The sequence below is a fragment of the Nyctereutes procyonoides genome, unplaced genomic scaffold (assembly GCF_905146905.1).
Source record: "Nyctereutes procyonoides isolate TBG_1078 unplaced genomic scaffold, NYPRO_anot_genome, whole genome shotgun sequence".
Lineage (NCBI taxonomy): Eukaryota > Metazoa > Chordata > Mammalia > Carnivora > Canidae > Nyctereutes > Nyctereutes procyonoides.
In genome coordinates, this window is record NW_026575130.1 from 5498905 (window position 1) to 5522642 (window position 23738).

The 23738-nt window shown below is 36.8% G+C and overlaps 1 protein-coding gene and 1 pseudogene across 31 annotated transcripts in view; both read right to left on the reverse strand.

The window, feature by feature from the left end:
• Window positions 1-23738, reverse strand: part of ANK2 (ankyrin 2) — a 654899-nt gene that overhangs the window by 161184 nt on the left and 469977 nt on the right. For 30 of the 31 annotated variants that reach the window (XM_055342391.1, XM_055342396.1, XM_055342416.1 and 27 more), the window contains 2 exons: window positions 6517-6615; window positions 5070-5168 (listed from right to left, as the gene is read on the reverse strand). In XM_055342391.1, coding sequence (XP_055198366.1) covers window positions 5070-5168; window positions 6517-6615 — 198 coding nt within the window. The remainder of the gene's footprint in view (window positions 1-5069; window positions 5169-6516; window positions 6616-23738) is intronic. The other variant, XM_055342394.1, reaches the window with a different exon arrangement.
• On the reverse strand, window positions 16672-17420 carry LOC129521252 (RNA-binding protein 42-like; annotated as a pseudogene).

Consider the following 23738-nt stretch of genomic DNA (forward strand, 5'->3'; position numbering starts at 1 on the left):
ACCTGAGATTTCCTGCTGGTGTCTCAATTTTCCTTATGTCCAAAACGAGAGTAATTATTGCCAATTCACATCATTGTAAAGATAAAATGAGATTAAATAATAAAAAGTAAACTTTAAAATTGAGAGGCTGAGTGTAAGGTATTACTATAGGATTGCAATTAAAAAAAAAAGGGATTGCAATTTTGTGGCATCTAGACTCTATTCTAACCTACGCTTAGCTCCCTGGACACATTCTTCCACATACTTCTTAAAGAGTCTTGTGGGACTTTCTGGCCCACCCTTTCTCCTAATGAAATCTCATTTTACTTTCACTACCAGAGAACTCAAACATCCCAGGCCCCACTGTATAAGGTAAAAAACCTTATACAGTTGACCGCAGGTTTTACTCTACCCACATTTTACAATTTCACTTAGTTTCTGCTGCATGGAGATATTACATATTCTAGAATCCAGTGTGCTCTTTAAATTATTATAGTCAAATATGCATCACATAAACCAGCTTGTTATGTAAAAACAAAACAGTAAATAGATATTTTTAAAGTAACTTTTTATTACAAGAGACATTTTAATTTTAATGATTTTACATAAGAAAATATAATAAAAATCTAAAGGAAAAATACCCTTGTGTGAGAAACAAAAAGTCACATTTTGTTGTAGAGAAAATTAAATAGGGGAAATTTCTCAGGTCAAATTTCTTTGGCAGCAACAACAAAATCTCTTAATGTTTTGAACATTTTTTGCAGAGCTATAGCATTTATAGTTCACAAAATATACTAAAGGGAAAATTTTCACCTTAAATCTTTTGCATGGAGGCTACCTCAGGAAAATCTACTTACCTAGACCTTAATAGGGTTTGGGCCAGAAGAAAAAAAAGAATTATAAAAGCTATTCTGTGGAGTCTGTAGTGAACATAAAACTGTTATGGGAACTATAAGAGGAGCTTTGCCCAGGGATAAAGATTGAGTGAGTAAATGAATCATCTTTGTCTCAGTCTGTCATCGATAAGGACAGAGTAAATGAAGATGCAGACATAATGTACACAATTTACTAGATATAGTGCCTGGCAGTCAGTATTATTTATTGTACTATTATTAACATCTACTGCTAAGAATGATTGGAATATACAACAAAGCTTATTGTTAGACATGCATATGTGTGCAAGGTATTATGTCAAATCCTAAAAATATAAAGAAATGTGAGAAAAAAATATCTGCTCCCAAGAAATTTACCACCTTGCAGAAACTGCATATATATATATATATATATATATATATATATATATATATATTACAAAAAATAAACCTCATGAGATAGGCAAGTATCAAAGGGTAAAAAGTACTACAAAAATTTAAAGGAACTCATCCTTTAAATCCTGAGAGTCTTTTTAATTTTTTTTTCAAAATTTCTTTTATAATATATAATTGGAATGATTTTTTTTAAAAAATCGTATCTCTGGGGCATCTGGGTGGCTCAGTTGGTTAAATGTCCGACCCTTGGTTTTGGCTCAGGTCACGATCTCAGGGTCCTGTGTGAGATCCAGCCCCATGATGGGCTCCACCCTGCCCTACCTCGCACTCAGGTACTCTCTCTCTAAAATAAATAAGTAAAATCCTTTAAAAATAAATAAAAATAAAAGTTGCATCCCTGAGTCTAATAGGCTTATATATCATAAAAGTGACAAATGAATGGCAGTACCAATAGCCAGAAGTACGTAATAGCATCCAGCATTACTTATGTAGGACAGTTTAGAAGATGTTAATATGACTAGTAAAGCTTGTCTGAAAGTACCTGTGTTTTCAGAAAGCAAGGAACCATCCTCAAGGCAAATAGCATTCCTCCAACCACTCTAATTTGACTTTCAGCCGCATTATTCTACGAAAAAGGCTCTCACTGAGGTCTAAATGAGATCTCCATGCCACCAAATCCAGGAGAGCAAAGAACCAAGACAGAGAGCTACACTGTCTGAGCAATATTTAAAATCATACCAAGAACGGACTCAGTAGAGACCACACTGCCACCACTGATGAGCACAGAAACTTAAACACTGGTGGATGGTTATTACACTGATCACATAATTCTGCTTAAAATACTTAAATTGGTTCTGCTGGCATCCTGGAAGTCTTCATGATTAAGGACACCGACTACCATAATCGGCACTGTGTCATGTGAAGGTAAGCCTCACATGGATTTTATAGTTTAGGTAAAGAATGCAGAAAAATCCACAGATGTATACCTCTCCATAACCTATGAGTCCTGTAACTACTTCTGAACATTTATTCCTTGGAGCTTTTCAGAGAGATTTTATCTTCTTAATTCAACAATAACCTTAGTGGTCCATTTCCAAATAACTCAGAAGTTTGTCAAAGGCTAATTATTAGGCAGATATCAACGTTCCTATAGTAACAGACTATCCTGCATTTGCCTTGCATTGTGTTCTTGGAAAGATATTGTATAGAAGGTGCAATTTGAGTATAACTCAGAATTTATCTTGAGCATTTGGCATTCCTATGCCACTTTTCTGATTCTCAAAAGGAAATGACTATCTACCATGAGCATGGTCCTACCCATCAACCTGAAGTCAGCTGTCACGATGTAAGAAATCTGTACCTTAAATAAGATAAGACTAATGAGAATGAGGTATGAAGGACTCATATCCTCTCTTATGGCCCTTGAAACCATACCTTTCGGATTTGTTCACACATAGGAACAAAATAATCAACCTCTTTTATATAAATTCCTGTATTTTAATTTCAATCATTAAGTTATATTTTAAATAATAGTAATTTTTGTTAATTGGTAGTGAAAGCCACCCAAATTCAATATAATAAATAATGTCGTGGGGCTTATCAAATCACTTAATCATTTAGAAAAACATCATAAATTTTATTTATTAATTTTTCTCATTCTAAAACCTTTTCACAAAATAAAATCAGTTTGAAGCTATTTGTCAGAATTCCCTACAATATGAATCTTCAATTGAGCTCATTAAGTATAACACAAATAAAGATTATTTTAATCTCTTAATGACAATACAAATCTTCCTGTAGGATCTATTATAATCTGGTGTGATTATGACTATAAAGAATGGGCTCATTGACTCTTGAAACCAATTACCAATTAAATTGTTTGAGCCTGCTCTTCTTGAAAAATCCCCAAAGCATATAAATTTCCAATAATCACAGTACAATAACTGCTATAACTTTTAACAAGCATTTATCTTGCAGTATTTGCTACCTGTCAACTTTTATGAAATCACAATGTTCAACTGATCATTCTGAGAAAAGTAACTAAGTGCTTTTTATAGATACTAACAGCCCTAACAGCGTATGAACTTTCCATTAAAAGAAACCTCCTATGGGCAATTGCACTTGACCAGGCTTTCATTTCCACACACCTTAAGTACACAAACTATTGATTTATGCACGTTGTTAAATCCATACTAGGTGAATCTCACTGCAAGGTTCTTATGCCCAGTTTTCTCTTACATTCTCTAAAGCAGTGGTTCGCAAAGTGTTCCTGAACCAGCAATGTCAGCGTTACATGAGAACTTGTGAGGAATGAAAATTCTCGGGTCCCATTCCAGAACTGAATCAGAAACTCTGAGGCTGGGGCTAGAATCATGTGTTTCAACAAGCCCTGCAGGTGATTAAGATGCCAGCTAAAGTTTGAGAACTTTTGCTCTAGAGCAACAAGATGTTCTCAGCTATCATAAAGGAAAGGTGTTAAGCCCTTACTTTAGAGCAGAAGATTGTCAAATCCTGTCACTAGCCCCAAGATGCCATTATACTTTATAGACTATATGGGAATTCTTTACAGATGGTACCATTTTTAAAAATTTTTTCATTTAATAAGATTTTAGAATATGGCATATTCTCAATCAGTGTGGAAGTAGAGATATGTTATTTGGGTTTTAAAAGAAAAATGTGGTTATTTAAAACAGTATGCTATTCCAGAAATAAAAGTAAATAATGTCTGTCATAATTTCAACAGGTTCTTCCATATAATCAGTCAAAGAAAATAGGGCTGATTCCAACTTTTGCCCTATAGTATTTTCTGGATCCAGCACTTGTTCCATTTATGCCCTAGAGTTCCATTTCTACCATGTCTGCATGATGAATGAATGAACAAAATCAGTAGAACTATTCCTACACAAAGGCCTTCAAAAACAAACTGGTAAGATTATCCCAAAGAATAGATAGAGAGGAACTGGTTTATTTTGCCAGTAGTCCCCATGGCATGGCCTGTGATATAAAGAAGGCTAGAATCTTTTAAAAAGAGAGAAAATAAATGGATTTATAAAGATATGCACCTCAGTTTCTACACAGATACAGAATAGATACCAAGAGTAGAGCTTTGGGCAAAGTAATAGTTTTCACTCAAGAAATCAGGATCTACTTTATTGTTATTATATGCATCATAGGCTGCGGGTCACGAATTTTCCTGTTTCCTTCAGGAGTTTTGTAAAGTCCATATTTGGGGTGTGAGGTAATTAGTGTGATTCCCACTCCATAGCAGATTTCCTACTGGAATGCTAATCTTCTGAGAATTTTTAAAACTTAAGGAGAGAAAATACTTTTATAGCGCAACGCAGAACTTTCATGAATAATTCATATTTCACAGATGTCACTGTCATTCTGGAAAGAAACCACTTTATATTCTTTTTTAATGCACTTAAAGCAAATGAGAGACCACAGTTGTCAAATTTTCAGTTATATTAAGAGGGAGATCATGATACATCAAAAAAAATAAGAAATACCACAGCATGAGTTAATAAAATAATTGGCTGAAATAAATAACAGAAAATATTTATAGTAAACTTATCTACCCAACAACTGGCTAACCCCATTAAATCAGTTTCACATAGCTGTTCTAATTTGAATTCATTTGGGGCACCTGAGTGGCTCAATGGTTGAGCATCAATCCCATACTGGGCTCCCAAGAGGGAGCCTGCTTCTCCCTCTGCCTTTGTCTCTGCCTCTCTCTGTGTGTCTCTCATGAATACATAAATAAGATCTTTTTTAAAAAATAATTTGAATTCATTTACACAAGAGAAAATCTGAATGTAATACCTGAGACTGAGCGTTAATATTGGCTCCTTCCTTAACAAGAACTTTGACAACTTCCGCTTGTCCAGCCAAAGACGCAATGTGAAGAGCAGTGTTTCCCTTCTGTTTCAGAGAAACAAAATAGAAAATCTTAGAGGTTTCCAAATTTTGTAGAAATCAAATGTACAGGCATTTTCAATTTTGCTAATTACTTCAAGTGGTTAAAGCCTGTCATTCTATCAGTATAGTGGCCTACATCGGGAAGGGATAATTGTCTGCCATCAAAACACTGAGCCTCCCATATAGTGTTTTCCTTTTCTAGCCTTCATAATTCTGGTGAGGTGTTTAAGAACATAAAAAGACTGATTTCTTATTGAATCAAATTTGGGATTCGTGTGCACATGCAGATGTGTGACAATTTATTGCCTATAGTAAACTTGTATTTTAATTTTTCTTTGCAATTGCCAGAGAGCTTTTGGTTTTGTTTTTAAATTTCCACTAGAATTGCTGAATATCATGAGCAGGGCCTGTCTACATTTAGACAATTATGCATGCATGAGGTGTTAGAAATCCAGGTTACCTGGCCATATTCCTAACTTATTCCAGCATTCTTTTTGTGTATCCCTGATCAAAATAATCTCCAGTTGGAGGCTATAGGGCCTGCAGCCTCTCTGCTTCTCTCACAACCATAAATCACATTCCAGCCCTGGGTAACAGGCTTGATTCTCACTGGCTACTGTTTTTCTCCAAATTAAAATTACCCCTCTAAAGACAAATATTTGTTGCCTCTGATGATATTTTAAAAATATATCTGTTGTTTCTGAAATGACTCCCCAAAGACAAGGTTCAAATTTACTTTAGTAAAAGGAATATCAACAACAACAAAAAAGCCAATAGTTTCTGGCAAACCAAACATCTGGTACTTTTCTTTAAAAATGAGTCCAATTTCTCTGTACAAATACACATTACAGTGGCAAAATCAAATTTTCCCAATAATTCAATCCATGATCCAAAATCTCCTTTCCATTACAATATAAAAGATTCTGTATATTCTCTTACCAAGTTAAGTGAATACATTAAAAGATATAAAAGCTTAAAACATGAAAAATACTTGCCCATTTCAACTAAGAAGTTCACTACATCAGTTTATTTTTTTAAATGAATTGACCTTAGGAAAAGAGGTGCTATTGTCTATAGAGGATTATATTAATCTATTCTCTCTGTGAACCAAAGGAAAAAAGGACAAAATATTAGAAACCAGGTACAAAGATTCTTCTGTCTCATGTTTGATAAAGCCCTAAATGAAGCAATTCAAACTCTGCAAAGTTTAGAGGAGTCTCAATTTCAGTTCTGCATTGTCAAGAATCTTGGTGTTCCAGCAAACCTCTGCAAAGCATAACCAGAGAAAGCAACTTTAAATAAATCATTCCTCTTTTCCAAGGAAATAAATTCTACCGGCATGAACGATTACCTTAGTAGCAGAATCCACTGAGGACCCTCTTCCCAGCAGCTCCTGAACCAGGCCCACGTGGCCCTCCTTGGCCGCCAGGTGGAGAGCATTGAGTCCATTCTGAAAGGAGAAGCAAACGAGCTTCAGAAGTGATGTAATAGTTGCCAACAGCAGATTTTTTTTTTTAAAGATTCTATTTATTTATTAGAGACACAGAGAGAGGCAGAGACACAGGCAGAGGGAGAAGCAAGCCCCCTGCCGGGAGCCCAGTGAAGGACTCAATCCGATAACCCTGGGATCACGACCTGAGCCAAAGGCAGAAGCTCAACCACTGAGTCACCCAGATGCCCGGAAAGTAGCTGATTTTTATGCGCATATCTAACCCAGAGACCAGATAGAATCTGGTCTATTTGTTGTACTTTTTCTTTTTGCATTAGCTTGAAGCTGTTAAGTTCAGAGAGACTAATTTCCAGTGATTTTGATTCAGAGAAGCAAAGTGATAAATATCCATTAGAATTGTGGATTTAGAGGTGCCTTGGTAGCTCAGCTGGTTAAACCTCTGACTTCAGCTCAAGTCATGATCTCAGGGCCCTGGAATCCAACCCCTCATCAGGATCTCTGCTCAGTGGGGAGTCTGCTGTTCCCCTCTCCCTGCTACTTTACCTACTTTGCTCTCTCTCTCTCTCTCTCTCTCTCTCTCTCTCTCTCTCTCAAATTAATTTTAAAAATCTTAAAAAAGAAATGTGGACTTGGCAATTTTTCTCAATAAACTTTTTTTAACCAAGAAATATCTAAATACTTTTCTAATGGAAAATAAAGAGCAACTCTGTATCATTTATTGTACTAGCCAGAAATGTAATTCTTTCCAGTTTCTAGAATACCGAGTTTAAATAAATCTTACTTTTTAACAAATGGGAAGGAATGGCTTTTTCATAAAGAATGATTAAAAAGCCGTAGGACAATTCTAAGGTACAACAATTTTGCGATGACAACATTATACTTAAAAGATATTTAGCACCATTATCACAAATTTGCCCTGAGGTTTTTTCCCCCCAAAATTTGAAGTTTATCTTCTAATTTGATAGGACCGTAATATCTGATTCACATCTATCTAGATTCCTGAAAAATTACTCACCATAGCACTGAAAAAACTCTTTGACAATTTAACTAAAAATGGTATCTACATACACTATATTGACCTCTCCCCAAAGTGACTTAACCAGTCAATCTGGACTTTTATTATCAGTGCCAATGAAGTAATCTGTCACATGGGCCCTCTCCATTCCCCAAAGGAAGATGAGGTAATTTAAATGATAAGACCCCCTGTTTTTTCCTTAAGGGAAAGTGACCTTGCCTGGAACATTTCTTTTGCTAGTAACTTTCTTGCCCTACTGTCCTTCCTATAAAAAAGTTCCATTTTTGTGCCACTCCTTAGAGCTCCTAGATGGGATGCTGGCCATTTCATTAACTATATGATAAAGTTAATTAGATCTTCAAATCTACTTAGTTGAGTTTTGAACACATAAGGAAACCAAATACATATACAAATTGTTAGTTGGCAAATTTCCTGTTTGTGGTCACTGTATATTTTACACTGAATGATTTTCTTATGGAAAGCATTCAGGGCTTTATATTTGGTTCAAAAATAAAGTAATATTTGTTTTCCTTCCTGCAAAACATGGTCCTGGTTTTTCAACAAAACTTAACTTAGTAGCCAATATAGTTGTACTATCAATACATGCATGTCACAGTTTCTATACATTCACCAGCACAAAATTATCAGAATTTAAGTACTTTCAAAATTTGTTATTCCTAGAAAATTTAGCAAATGAACCAACAATATAACAAAAACTTGAAAAAGATAGTTTTATGACTCCTGTGTTCTACCAACATGCAAATAATGTTAACTGTGTTAACTTCACATAAATGATAAAAATTGTTTTCCACTCCCTTTACCAGACCAAAGTTGTTTTCTGAGTTAATTATTCAACAATCAGGGTGGCTGGTTTGGAATTGAGCATCCAATTCCACTCTTGGTTTCAGCTGAGATCATGATCTCAGGGTTGTGAGATTGACCCCTTGTGGGCTCCAGGCTCAGTGAGGAGTCTGGGTGGCTCCCTGGTTGACCATCTGCCTCTGGCTCAGGTCATGATCCCGGGGTCCAGGAATCTAGTCCCGCATCCAGCTCCCCACAGAGACACTGCTTCTCCCTCTGCCTATGTGTCTGCTTCTCTCATTAAAATCTTAAAAAAAAAAAAAAAATCATTCAACAACCAATCTCTCTGGTAACAGGAAGTACTTAAGTAGACCTAAACTACTTCACAAATGGTAAACTTATTTTGACACAATGAAGGGAAAGCAGGATCATAGGGTAGGGATTTTTAAGGAGATACTTAACCTGATATTTTAGAGCCTTTAACTTTACTGATATCTTTTTATTTTATATATTTTTCAGCATGACATTTGATTAGTTTTCTTAAGTTGCTTACGGGAAGAAATCTTTTACTGTCATGGACCATTACATAAGTGTTTTTGGAGTTGGATCTGCTATTTCAGTCAGTAAGAAACAAATGTTCCAATCACTGTGAGTTGTTAGATGGCCTAGCAAACTAATATTTATTTATATATTTTTAAAAATATTTTATTTATTTATTTGAGAGAGAGAGAGAGAGAGCACACATGTGATCAGGGGGCAGGGCAGAGGGGGGGAGAGAGAGAATCTCAAGCAGATTCCTCACTGAGCCTGGAGCCCACACAGGGCTCAATCTCACAACCCTGAGATCATGATCTGAGCTGAAACCAAGAGTGGAATTGGAAGGAACTGGATGCTCAACTGATTGAGCCACCCAGGCTCCCCCTAATGAACTAATATTTAAAGAATTTTTCATTTTCAAAGATTTTTTAAATTTATCTATTTAAATTTGTCTATCTATGAGAGACAGAGATAGAGAAGCAGAGACATAAGCAGAGGAAGAGGCAAGCTCCCTGCAGAGGGCTCAGATATGGAACTTCATACCAGGACCAGGGGACCATGACCCTAGCCAAAGGCAGATGCTCAACCATTGAGTCACCAAGGTGTCCCTCATTTTCAGATGTTTAGTGTAAGAAGTTGCCTTTCATTTTCCTCAATTTTTGCATCTGCCTCCATGTGAAGTTTCCACCTTAGAGTCTGAAAGGACCTTTGAGACATCTAACCAGGTGATTTACATAACACCCACCCCATGTCTGACACATAGTATCTACTCCATTAATACTGTTGGATAAATGAATAAACCTAAAGAGAGCATAGAGGGAATATTTTGGTAAAGATTACATTTGCAAATAATCAAAACTACTTTTTAAAATATTTAATTTATTTATTTGAGAGACAGAAAAAAAAATGAGCAGGGGTTAAAGGGGTAGAGGCAGAGAGAGAGAAGCAGACTCCCCACTGAGCAGGGAGCCAGATGCAGGGCTCAATCCCAGGACCTGATCATGACCTGAGCTGAAGGCAGACACTTAACTGACTAAGCCACTCAGGCACCCTAACAAATAATCAAAACTATTTAATATATTGGAAAGAAAAAGACTCTAGAATTTATAAGCTTTCTATAGATCAGGATTTTTGTACAAATGGGATTAGAGATGACTGGTTTGGGGATATTTTTTCTAGGTGCTTGAAGCCTACCCAAAGGACAACTGGACTTTTTTCTGCCCTGGAATTGTCATTGTCACCGGCTAGACCCCAAGATCTGACCTTTACTTCCTATCCACTTGTACCCACCAACCTTTGTCCCACATTTTCCTGTAAGCTCTTCCTTACAGCTTGTCTCTTAACTCAGGCAACTGGAAACCAAAACCACCTCTCAGCTATGGAATTGCCTGCCAAGACCTCCAGCTGGCCCAGATCACCCAGACCAGTTTGTGCTTAACCCCTGACTCAAGCCTGCATAGGTGGACAATTGAGTGACCTCTAGAATGACTGATAACTACATTTACCTCATTATAATGCTAACGTCTCCACACAAAGAGGAGTACAAGCTTCATTTACATAACATACAAGGCGTATACAGGCTCATTTCCTTTTTTTTTTCTTTAAGGTGCATACATGGCCTTACGCCTGCCTCTACATACAGTGACAAGGCTTTTCTATCTAGTCATTCTAACCCTAAATAAAAGGAATGCTGCTAGGGGAGTCACAACTGTGTAAGTTATTACCCATAATTTCCCTATTTGCTGCAAATAAAGTTTACTTTGTGCAACAACTCCAGCTGGTATATCTGTGACTCACCAAAGAGAGAACTCACGTTGGTTTGGTTACATTTTCTTTTTTCTAAAATCTGATGCCATACAATTCAGTGCATTCTTACTTGAGGGGCAAACATTGGCTTGTTCAAATAACAAAACCTCTCCATATATGACATCTGTGTTGATCCATTCTTTCTTCCTTTCTTTCTTTTTTTTTAAATAATCTCTACACCCAACATGGGGCTCAAACTCATAACCCTGAGATCAAGAGTTCCAAGCTCTGCTGACTGAGCCACTCAGGCAGCTGCACCCCCCAACCCTTTGTTGACCCATTCTTTATGAAGTTCCTCTTCAAGACTAGAATGGGGAATCATTTGATTTGTTCTTCTGCAATTCTCTTTTAGTTTTTGGAAAAAAATATTTATCTTCATTAACTTTTATGCCCCATTAGAATTTTCTCAATGGATCATGTTTACTGTTTAGTAATTATTTTATCTGGTGTCAATATTTATTTAACTTAAAATAAAAGTTTAACTTGTTAATTAAAATTCCCAATTGAGGGAATATGGAGGATTTTTCTTTTTTAAAAAGATTTTATTAATTATTCATGAGAGACACAGAGAGAGAGAGGCAGAGACAAGGCAGAGGGAGAAGCAGGCTCCATGCAGGGAGCCGGATATGGTACTCCATCCCCAGACTCCAGGATCACACCCTGGGCCCAAAGCAGGCTCTAAACCGCTGCCTGGAGGATTTCTTACCTCATGTTCTTCAGAGTCCTTTAACCATCCTAAATAGATCAAATTGAAAGAAGACTTGTGGGACTACTGGGTGGCTCAGCAGTTGAGAATCTGCTCCAGCAGCTTAGGGCATTATCCTGGGATCTGGGATCGAGTCCCACATTGGGCTCCCTGTGATGAGCCTGCTTTCCCTCTGAACTATGTATCTGCCTCTTCTCTCTCTGTGTCTCTCATGAATAAATAAATAAAATATTTAGAAAGAAAGAAGAAAGAAAGAAAGAAAGAAAGAAAGAAAGAAAGAAAGAAAGAAAGAAAGAAAGGACTTGAACCACCTACATTTTGACCTCAGTCTGTACTTTATAACTCATTAATTTCTTTCCAGCTTATCTTTAAACTCAGGCAAACGATTTACAGTGGGCAAAGCATCCCGTGATGGGAACTGAAATTACCTTTCAAGCAATATAAGTGCCCTGATCTGACATGAGTGAGACCTGGCATGATTGACCCCTGGACAATGACGAACCTGACCTTTACTGCCCATCTACATGCACCCACCCACTTCTGTCCCACATTTTTCTTATATAAATCTAGAAGTATTTTTAGCACTTTGGAGACAGTCTTTGAGACATTGGCCTGCTGTCTTGCTTGTTCTGGCTTCTCTGAAATACATCCTTTTCTTGTTTCACCCCCACTCATCTCTACTTTTGGATTTTGTCAGGGATGAATGTCAAAACCTAATCTATTTAGGATACCCAAAGTCAGGTATTTTCATACCCTTGCACCCCAGTTACAAGATTTTCTCAGACAGAACCTATGGCTTCTGAGCTGCAATCACTTGAAAAAGGAGAAGGGGAGGGAAAAGAATAATAAAGCATCTCCTCAACATTTTCAATATTTGCCAGTGATTTCTCTTTTAGTTCCTTAATTTAATATTTCTCAGTATCACACCTTCCTATCCTGTCATGGAAATGCTTTACTATGCGAATCAACAAATAATATGCATCAAGGCTTCTTTTCCTCCCACCCTAAGAGCCAGTTGTTAAACATTTACCAGCAATATCACTGTTTGCATGTGAAAGTTTCAGGTTTGAAAGCAGTTTTATCTTTAAAAAATGTGAACTGGAAAAATGGCTCCCCAATGGTCAATTTCTCTAAGGTACAATGGCCTGAATCTGGTCTTCATGTGGGATCAGTCTATAGGTATTCTTGTTTACAAGGTTTTTTTTGTGTGTTTTTTTTTTGTGTTTTTTTTTTTTATAAAGAGTCAAGCATTATTAACTAATCACCAATCCTGTATTGCTTAAAATGGGTGGTCTAGACTGGTTTGAAAATGATCTCAACAGTGGCATTCTGAATATAATTTTCTATTAATTTAAAATAGGTAAGTTTGAGAATTAATATGTTTAAAAGGTATAATATTGGGGTGCCAGAGTGGCTCAGTAGGGTGAGTGTCTGACTCTTGGTTTTGGCTCAGGCCATGATCTCAGGGTCTTGAGATCAAGCCTCACATTGGGCTCTGCACTCAGCGGGAATTCTGTTTGAGATTCTCCGTCCCTCTCCCTCTGCCCCTTTCCCAACTCGTGTATAAGTGTGCACTCTCTCTCTTTTATAAATAAATAAATAAATAAATAAATAAATAAATAAATAAATAAAATCTTTTTTTTTTTTTAAAGTAATCTACATTTTTTTTTTTATTTTTATTATTTAGTTATGATAGTCACAGAGAGAGAGAGAGGCAGAGACACAGGCAGAGGGAGAAGCAGGCTCCATGCACCGGAAGCCCGACGTGGGATTCGATCCCGGGTCTCCAGGATCGCGCCCTGGGCCAAAGGCAGGCGCCAAACCGCTGCGCCACCCAGGGATCCCAATAAAATCTTTAAAAAAAATAAAAGGGGTAAAATTTTCTTCAATTCCATGAGTGGCCAACTCTGATGTTTAGAGGATTTACAATACTCCTCTCAATTTCCCTTCTGGGGAGTCTTTCTCCTTTCACTCTATAGCATCAGGCTCAGCTGAAAGGTTTAACTTGCTGTAGACCAGACCACCAGAATACAGATATTCTATTTTCATGTTTTAATAAACATTGACAAAAACTTTTTCTAAAAAATTGACAAAGCTAACAAGACACTATCTCAAATAGAATACAGCTGACATAGTCTGAAAAGTTATAAAGTTCAAATATATATTTACGTTAAACGTATTTAGGTGAAGCTATCCTAAGGAGGACTCCAATGACAAACTATTTATTTTAGTTTCCTCCACAGCTTTCTTTTCATGAATTAAAAATGTAGCTGACTTTATTTTCACCAGACAAAAAAAAACACTTAAATCCACAAAACAGGATAGAACATTTCCTCAAAAATTAGCTAGCTTTCTTCTCAATTAATTACAAGGTTGGTGGGATCCCCGGGTGGCTCAGTGGTTTAGTGCCTGCCATTGGCCCAGGGCACAATCCTGGAATCCCGGGACCGAGTTCCACATCGGGCTCCCAGCATGGAGCCTGCTTCTCCCTCTGCCTGTGTCTCTGCCTCTCTTTCTCTCTGTGTGTCTATCATGAATAAATAAATAAAATCTTTAAAAAAAAATTACAAGGTTGATGCTCTATGTTAAAATTTTTTTTTCCAATGAAAAAGTACCAGTTTTGGAGGCAAAAAGATTCTGCTACAAATCACTGAAATACAGTTGCATTTTATTGAAAACATTGTCAAGAATATGATTAAAATTTTCCATATGAGGGAATTGTTCAGAAACCAAACTGTATGTAACATGTATAATGAATTAGGATATATGTGTATTTTTAAGATTTCTGTAATACTAATACTACTAAAACTAGAGTAGTTAAAAAGACAGATGATGCATGACATTCTAGTTATAAATGCTATAAATTTTTAATCTGCCTTCTTTTAAAATGCAACCAAATTGGGACTATCATATTATTGCTCTCATATTATTGAATCAGCTGTAGGAAAAAGAAGACAAGCAACTTGCATTATGCTTAATTTTTTGGTTCTAGAATTTCAATAGATTTAATAAGCAATTGAATATGGTGAGTGATTGTTATCAGGAAAAGCAACTCAGTATCAACTAGACTGAAACAAAAACTATTTTATCTTGTGAATATAAGCTAACATATAAGTTAATCATGTTTAAATGAAAAGTGATAAATAATCCCATTCAGTAATACAACGCAGCTAACTCTTTGAGAATATATTTTGCAGTTAACCCATTTTGGTTAGTCCCTAAGGTCATGTTTCTAAAAATCAAATTTCCCACAGGAGCCACACACTGACATGCTTTAGCTTACCATGGTCTAATAGTAGTACTGGCCTACATTTCAATGGATGTTATTTTGTTGTTAGATATTCTTCACTTTGTCAGGTACGGGGAATGAGGAAGTGGACATGCCTAACTAGTTAGTTTTGCTTTTTTTTTTTAAGATTTTATTTATTAATTTGAGAGGAAGAAAACACAAACAGGAAGAGGGTCAGAGGGACAAGCAGACACCCCACCGAGCAAGAAGCCTAACATGGGGCTTGATCTCTGAACCTTGAGATCATGACCTGAGCTAAAGACAGATACTTAACCCCGACAGAGGTATCCAGGTGTTCCTAGTCAGAATTTTTATATCTGGGTGCAAATATAGGGCATGTTCTAGGACTCTCCCAATAGTGCTTCCCACACATATAGTATTTGAGGCGCATATCCAAAACATAAAATATTGTCAGTTTCTGTATTTATTAGAATACACATCATGAGCTTACTGAGTTCCGGCTAAAGAGTCTTCTGAAACAACTCATATTTAACAGAAACAATAACTATTCATTCTCTTAAATTAGTATCAGATTAGACATTCAGTTAGATCACCACAAAACAATGTACCTGGATTATGTTATCTCTATTCCCTACAGAAATGGATCATTGAATTATAAAACATCATTATATATTATAAAGAAATATAAGAAATGTACATTTGAGCAACATTTATACCCTTGTGTTTATTTTATATGGGTTTTCTGGATTAACTATTGCTGAGTTCAATAACAGAAAAAGTTTAGTAAGAGGAAGAGCCTCTAGGCTTCTGTTTACTGAACTTTAACTTAGGAAAACTGCATAAATCACTGTGCTTGTCTTTTTTTCTAATTTCTAAGAAACACAGAATAAATTCAGTATCCATCAGAATTAATTACCACAAGGTTCTCTATTCCTCTTTTCCTTGCTTTTGCCTTTATGTTGCTTAGTTTCATTTTTAATGATATCAGAATCACAGTACATGAGTTGTGTCATCAAAATATTACTATCAAAATTCTTCAGACCTTTTGTATCTTAAAACAGCATTATGCAAAGTGTTTTTACTGTATTTGATGTATTACTCCCTATCTCGCAGGATTTATAGACAGTAATTATGCTTTGATATTTATGGTTGCTGATTCTAATTAGCTACTCATTGGCTCAACATACTAACCAACACTTTGGAAACAACTTAGATGAAAATTTAAAATAATTTAAAAATCAAAAACAAAATCTTAAGAGGAAAATCTAAGAATTGATTAAACCTGGGAAACATTAGTCTAAACAGTGAATTAATATCTTTATTTAGCATGCTTGAGAATAAAAACTGTTGGTTTTCTAACTCTGATGAAGCAAATCTGGAGGAAAATAGATAAATACACAGTAAACAAACAATTGTATGACATATTGGAAGATCATCCTTGGCATTGATTAGAAATCTTTCCTTTTAAAGTTGTTAAAAGGTTAAATATTTTTCATTTGTATGCAACTCACTGAAATTGTTTTCTTTTTCTTTCTTCCCTTCCTTTAATCTTTCTGTTTTCCCTTTTTAAAGACAGTGTGGTCAACTACAGAAATAATAACATGGTGTTGGAAATAAGAAATGCAATCTGGTCCTCGCTCTGCTACTAACTAGATGTGTGACTTTAGGCATATCACTTAAGCTCTTTGCCCTCTAAAGATCTGATTTAAAAAATGATAATAGTGACAATGAAAATGCAAGGACAATGATAAAGAAATAAATGTTTATGAGCAACAATTGTGTGCCATTGTTTTAGCCTTTTTTTAAAATGAATGTAAATTTATTGAAATTGGTTTGGAGGTGGCTGTGTGGGTGAATAGGTGGGGGTTTTCCAAAGAGAACTGTGGAGAGAAGCCAACCTCCAGGAAGGGAGGGAGAAGGTGCTTGGCTACAGATTCTCTCTTAGGTCTGATTTCTTTCCTTCTGCTTCTTGCACATCACATCCAGCTTCCAGTTCTTCCACCTGTTCTTGTGAGGCTTGATGGGGCACGAGCTCACCAATTCCCATTCACTTCACAGAGCACACATAGTCTGTGCATAGTTGCTGGGGTCCAAAAGCTGACTAACCCTTGGTCTTGCCTCAGACTTGTCGCAGATCACATTAGCTAGCCTTAAGAAAGGATGGGAAGTGGCTGAAGGTGTGTGCCAAGATGTCAACATTCACCTCATTGCCCAGATCCCCACAGAAGATGTGGAAGTCATCTGCATTCCACTCCAGCAGGCTAGGATCCTCCCAGGTGCCAAACAAATGTAGCATTTCAACTTCTCTAGCTTTCTTTCCTTCTTGCCCCTACCCAGAGGCTCTGGGACCTCCAAAGCCATGAAGCCAAGGCAAGGCGGTTAGGTCCATGGACTTGGGGACAAGAATCCAGAAAGGCACAGTGGGGCAGTAGGCTTCCCTCTCATACTCCTAATGGGTGGGGCTCAAGCTCAGGAAAAAGCATGGACAGGCCCCCTGGTAGGCTGAGCCCAATGACTTTAGGACCAGCTGGAGTGCCTCCTGCCTCCACCACAACCAATGTACAAGTCTTCCTTAACCCAGCTGCTGCTGCCACCATGCCTCTTCATTCTCTTTCAGGTCCAATGCCAAGGCCTAAGCACAGCTCATGGGGTGTTGTTGGCCCTTCCAGGGGAGGCCTTAGAGCAGCCATGGAGACAGGAAGTGGGAGCCAGCCATTGAAGGCAGGTCCCACAAGGACCTAATGGGAGGGCCCACATAACCAGAGGTGGGGTGACTACCTGCTGCAGAGGGAAGAACATAATCTGCTCTCTGTAGTAAATGGGAAATGAAGGTCAGATGCAGGATAGGGGTCCTCTGGGGAACCAGAGCTGCATGCCATAAGAACAGGGCTTCCTGAGCCCCTGGACTGCCCATGTGACTCCAATCACCAGGACAAAAGCTAAGTGAACCACTCACCACGGGAGAAACCTGAGTCTAAGAGTCTGTTGGACCTGCTGTTATGTTTTGGTCACAATAGTTGGGCGAATCACAGGAGCTGCTGGGACCTGTATGGGTATTACCATGGAGACCTTGGGTACAGCAGGCACAATAACTGGGATTCTAGTACCATAACCCCCAGAAATTTCTGCTCAAATCTCCACCTCCATCTCCTCCAAGCATTCCTTGCTACTCTTGTCCAGGATGCCTGTGCCAGTCCCCAGGACTGTAGGTCCTCCTGTACCTGGGAATCCCAGGGCTGACCCTACCAACTAATGTCACCAAATAACTAAATGGGAACCAATCAAAGCAGGCTACTATAGATGAGTCCTTGCTATTGGCTTTATGTAAATTAATGTTGATAAAATAATATGAATTTGAGTCTTTTGAAATGATCAATAAATATTCATTGAGCTTGTATTGTGGGAAAGGGCTTGTAGATCTGTGAATCCCAGCCAAAGTATCACCTTTGATTCTACAACTTTTGGATATCACTATTTCTAAAGAAAATCGTTAAAATGACTAAATATACCAAATAGTTAAAGAGAAAAGAAAGAAAGAAAGAAAGAAAGAAAGAAAGAAAGAAAGAAAGAAAGAAAGAAAGAAAGAAAGAAAAAAAAGAAAGAAAGAAGAAAAAGAAAGAAGAAAGAAAGAAGAAAGAAAGAAAGAAAGAAAGAAAGAAAGAAAGAAAGAAAGAAGAAAGAAAGAAAAAAAAGAAAAAGAAAGAAGAAAGAAGAAAGAAAGAAAGAAAGAAAGAAAGAAGAAAGAAAGAAAGAAGAAGAAAGAAGAAAGAAAGAAAGAAGAAAGAAAGAAAGAAAGAAAGAAGATAGATAGGTCTTAAGTGCTACTTTGAAACAACCATGTGTAAAAATTTTGGGGAGAGGGAAGAGCCAAAGTGAGAGAAAGAATCTCAAGTAGGCTTCACTGCTACCATAGAGCTAGAGTGGGGCTTCTTATCACAACCCTGAGATCACAACCTGAACTGAAATGAAGTCAAATGCTCAACCAACTGAGCCACCCAGGAGCCCCAACCATATGCAAATTAATCAATCTTAAAGGGCAGGGTTTTTTTTTGTTTAGCACTTCTGTTAAAATTTTATAAAGCAATTTTATAACATTTTGTTTATAATCAGATTTTAGAGTAACCTGTTTCACTATTTCTCTTGTTGATTTTATGAAATATTTTGCCCATTGACTGCTTTTCTATGATCATATAAAACAAGTGCATGAAACCTCAGGTAGAACAGGTAGCCAATAAAAATTTTTATAGAGGGGCAGCCCGGGTGGCTCAGCGGTTTAGCGCCGCCTTCAGCCCAGGGCCTGATCCTAGAGATCCAGGATTGAGTCCCATGTCAGGCTCCCTGCATGGGGCCTGTGTCTCTGCCTCTCTCTCTCTCTCTTTCTCTGTGTCTCTCATGAATAAATAAATAAAATCTTTAAAAAATTAAAAATCATTAAAGAAAAAATGTGACATTTAACAAAAAATTATAGAGCCATTCAAGCATTAGGTACATTTCTGGCACATACAGAAAAGAAATAGAGCAGTCCATCTGGAAAAGTTGAAGAACAGATTCAAGAAGGTAAGCATACATAAAGCTAAATATACATAAAGGTTAAATGTTTGCATCAAAATCCATTAAGCTGTTTTGCATCTTAGTACAAATACATAACCAACAAGTATTTGTCTAGCACCCACCAAGTGGTCATCTCTAGGTGTTAGGTTCTAAGGGACATGTGACATATTTTCTGCTCCCAAAGTACCCTAAAATATTTATTATTAAACAATTGAAAATCATCTCTGTGCTATATATACTTGTCTATGTTTTTTTTTCAAATCTCTAGCTATTCTAATTTGCAAATCTCACATTTTTAAAAAAGAGTTTATTTATTTATTCATGATAGACATAGAGGGAGAGGCAGAGACACAGGCAGAGGGAGAAGCAGGGAGCCCGATGAGGGACTTGATCCCGGAACTCCAGGATCACGCCCTGGGCCAAAAGCAGGCGCTGAACTGCTGAGCCACCCAGGGATCCCCACAAATCTCACATGTTGAGCTTAGGGTACTCCAATCTGTCCAACGAATATCAGAAAAGTACAACTAACTTACATAGCTTCCTTAAATCTACTAAAATGTAAATATTTGAAAGGAGGCAGTTGGAATACATGAATTCTTGAAAAATATTAGAAGAAAACGAAGGAGAGCAAATGGGGACAAAGGGCAGTAATAGAAAAAAAGAAAGTGAAATTTGACCTCCAATCTCCATCACACCCCCACTCTGAATGGGGTTCCTGTGTCAGAGATGTCTTAAACCAGGATCTTCTTTTCAAGAGGAACTACATGCCCACATAGAGAGATACAAGTAATCATGAAACATGATTTCATACTTCCAGTGAGATAAATGATATTAGCAAAAGAAATTATCTATACGTTGAGAAAAAGAACGCAGACTCAAAACAAAAATAACCTCTTATATATTCCCAACCCAATTTCTACTCCTTATACCTAGCTATACTCTAGCTGCACTTTTCCTACCTCTTCTATGGTGGTTGTTCCAAACTAAGACTACTCACTGTCATGGAATTAAAGATTCATTCAGTTTTTAGAACTTTGGGAACATCAAAGCAAATAATGTGTCATTTTTAACTGATTTTAACTGATTTTACTGTGCCTTAGGTTGGTCTCCAAAGGTTTCTAATTTAATAAAGTAAATCAAACTATGGATGACCCCTGAGGAAACTTATTTTATTAGTGAGTTATTCTCAGATCTTCAAGGCTTTCTTTCTAATTCCCAAATGATGAATTTTAGTAAGGTATTTGTTAATTTACAATAGGACTTAGGATTTGGTAGCTCATTGATCATTTCATAGGGAAAATGCTTAGAATAAGAATGCTTTGAAAATATTACTTTGTAAAATTCACTTCCAGATCTCCATTTTATCCTTAGATCCAGGATGATCCAGGGCCACTCAGAAATTTGTAGTGCTTCTGGCTGGTTGCTCCTTTTTGGGCCAAAGGTCTTTCTCCCTTGTCCAGCCCCATCAAATCTTTCTACCATATTATCTCAAAATATAGAGAATTAGAGACATTAGATATGATTATGAGGTAGCCTGGAAGAAGAAAGAGTTGTGAAAATCCTTCAAATCTTACCAAGATCAAGAGGAATGAAGAGGTTATAAGGGCTGAGAAATAAATATTTCATAAATCAAACAATGAAAACCTTAATGACACATATGTCATTATTATATTTTGTATTTAACATATAACATATCACATTATCCTATTTTACAGAGAAGGACCCCATAATTCTCAAAAGTAAAGTGTTTTGCCTCAAAGATTCTCAACACCAAAATAGGAATAGCAAAAATCCAAACTTGATCTAATTTAAAAATTTATGTTTTTTAAGCTAAAATAATTAAGTTCTAAGCCAAGTTTCAAAATGTAGGTCATGATGCATAGTAGGTCATAAAATCTATTTAATGGATTGCCAATCAACATTTTAAAACATAAAGTGGAATAAAGAAAAATAGGACGTGGGGGCTGATGGTTCAATCAGTTAAGCGTCTGCTTTCTACTAGGGTCATGATCCTGGAGTCCTGGAATTGAGCCCCACATAGGGCTTCCTGTTCAGTGGGGAATCCGCTTCTCCCTTTCTCTCTGTCCCTCACCCTGCTCATGCTTTCTCTCTCTGTCTCTTAAAAAAAAAAAAAAAAGAGTGTACTGTGGATGAGCAAGTGTTGATTTTGTTTGAGGTTTTTTGTTTGGCTTTGGTTTTGGTGAAACTTTTCAATATGCAATCATGCACACATGTGTGTCAGAGAGAGAGTGTGTGCACACAGAGTACTCTAGACTACAAAAAGCTAAGGAGGTTTTGGCAAGACTCAAGACAAGAGGGCATCTTAGGGAAACTAGATGTCCTCTCAGACCAAATAAGCAAAACCCTGACTCTCACCAAGACCATTCTAAGAGAGGAGTGGTTTTTATGGTATGCTTGTTTGAATTTCTGAACTTAATAATTCCTATTTTAGATGAGTGCTGAGATGCAAACAGGAAGGATGATGATGAGACATGACAGAGTTCTTCACTTTGAGAATATGGGCTAAATCACTGCAGACCCGCATGCATACCCAGGCTATGACAGGCCACGTGGTGCAGTGGTGGCAATGCAAAACCTGAGTTCCTAGCTTCTCTCCATTACTAACAACACGATTTAGTTTCTTCATTAGTAAACGGGGAAATTTCCCACTCTACCTACTCCAGATAGTTATTTTAAAAAGAACATAAAATCATGTATGTTTATGCTATTTCAAATCTATAAAATAATATACAAATGTAAAATATTATGATTTCCTGGTTAGGTGCAAGAACTAATAAATTCACATACTCCTAACTCCTGTTTTCTATCATCGAGATTTGGTTAAATAGAATGAGTTGAATTGAGCATTTTTGAGTCTAACATATAATGTTTACCTGGATTAGGGAAATTATTAATTCATGCAGAAGTGATTTACTTTAAAAAGTATTTTCAGTTCTAATGAAACCTAGGAAGCAAATGGGAACCTGGTCCATTAGTAATCATCCTTGTCAATAATTCAAAGAGCTACTACTTTACGACTGAAAGCTTTAACTCTCCTAATTTAAATGTTTACACACGGACTCATTACTTTGGTTAATTTTTATGAGAAATAATGGATAAATTATTCCTTTCATATTTGACTTTACATGTGCTACAGGAAAGTATTATATGAAGCTCAAAGAAAGAAATTATTTGAGGTACTTATCATAATAGTCATGGGTTAAAGAGATTTAAATATTAGCTTTAAAAGTCAGCAGCAAATTATTTAAATAATAGCTAAAACTTATTATAACTTATTTTTAAGTGTCAGGTGTGGTTCTAAGCTTTTAATTGCATTAACTCATTTAAAAATCTTCAATTAAATATTATGGGTTATGATCTACCTGGTGATTCTAATATTTTTTTTATTATATATTCATTCAGAGAGAGAGAGAGGCAGAGACAAAGGCAGAGGGAGAAGCTGGCTCCATGCAGGGAGCTGGATGCGGGATTCGATCCCGGGTCTCTAGGATCACACCCCAGGCTGCAGGGGGCGCTAAACCGCTGCGCCAGCGGGGCTGCCCTACCTGGTGATTCTAGCTCAGAAATTATACTCTTAATGCCTACAATTTAAAAAAAATCTGGGACATCTGGGTGGCTCAGTGGTTGAGCATCTGCCTTTAGCTCAGGTCATGATCCCAGGGTCCTGGGATCAAGTCCTGCATCAGGCTCCCCATAGGAGCCTATGTCTTTGCCTCTCCCTTTCTGTCTCTCATGAATAAATAAATAAATAAAATCTTTTAAAAATCTATGGACCCTATATTATAATCCTATTTAGCTTTCTTTAGACTTCAGTTTCTCATTAATTCTATTTGGTATTCTGTGGAATAGGAAATATCTCAGTCTCTCATTATAAGTCAGTAGTTAAGGAGAAAAATTATCTCCTTTCTAGACATAGAATGTACAAGTGTGTCAAAATTAGAAAGGTATTCCATAATGCATTCTAGAATGTTATTATCATATCCATGTCAAGCTTAGCTAGTTTTTATAAAAATCAAGGAAAGGGTTTAGAATGGCTGATCCCTTACGTTTCTTATGCTAATAAAATTCTGTAGTTCTTGGATCAGAGGTCAAGAAATGAAACTGTAATTTCCAGAAGATTTTAAAGAAAATACCCAAGAGAATAAATCTTGTCTTTCTATATTTATCACTGACTCACTTAATATTTCAGTCAGCTCATCTTGAAAGAGGGCATTTAAAACCTGGACTTTGTCTTTCTAACACTGAATTTTTCAAAATTGGTAAGCAAGGAAGGTGTGTGGATCCGAATCAACCAGTAACTCTTTTTTTTTTTTTTAATTATTAATGAAATGGAGTAACTCTCCAGTGCTGCAGCCTGGAGTAGATGTGCCTCCAGGGCCCAAGGACGAGACTGAAGTACAAGAGGGAAAAAAGTGGCAGGATATTAAGGAAATGAA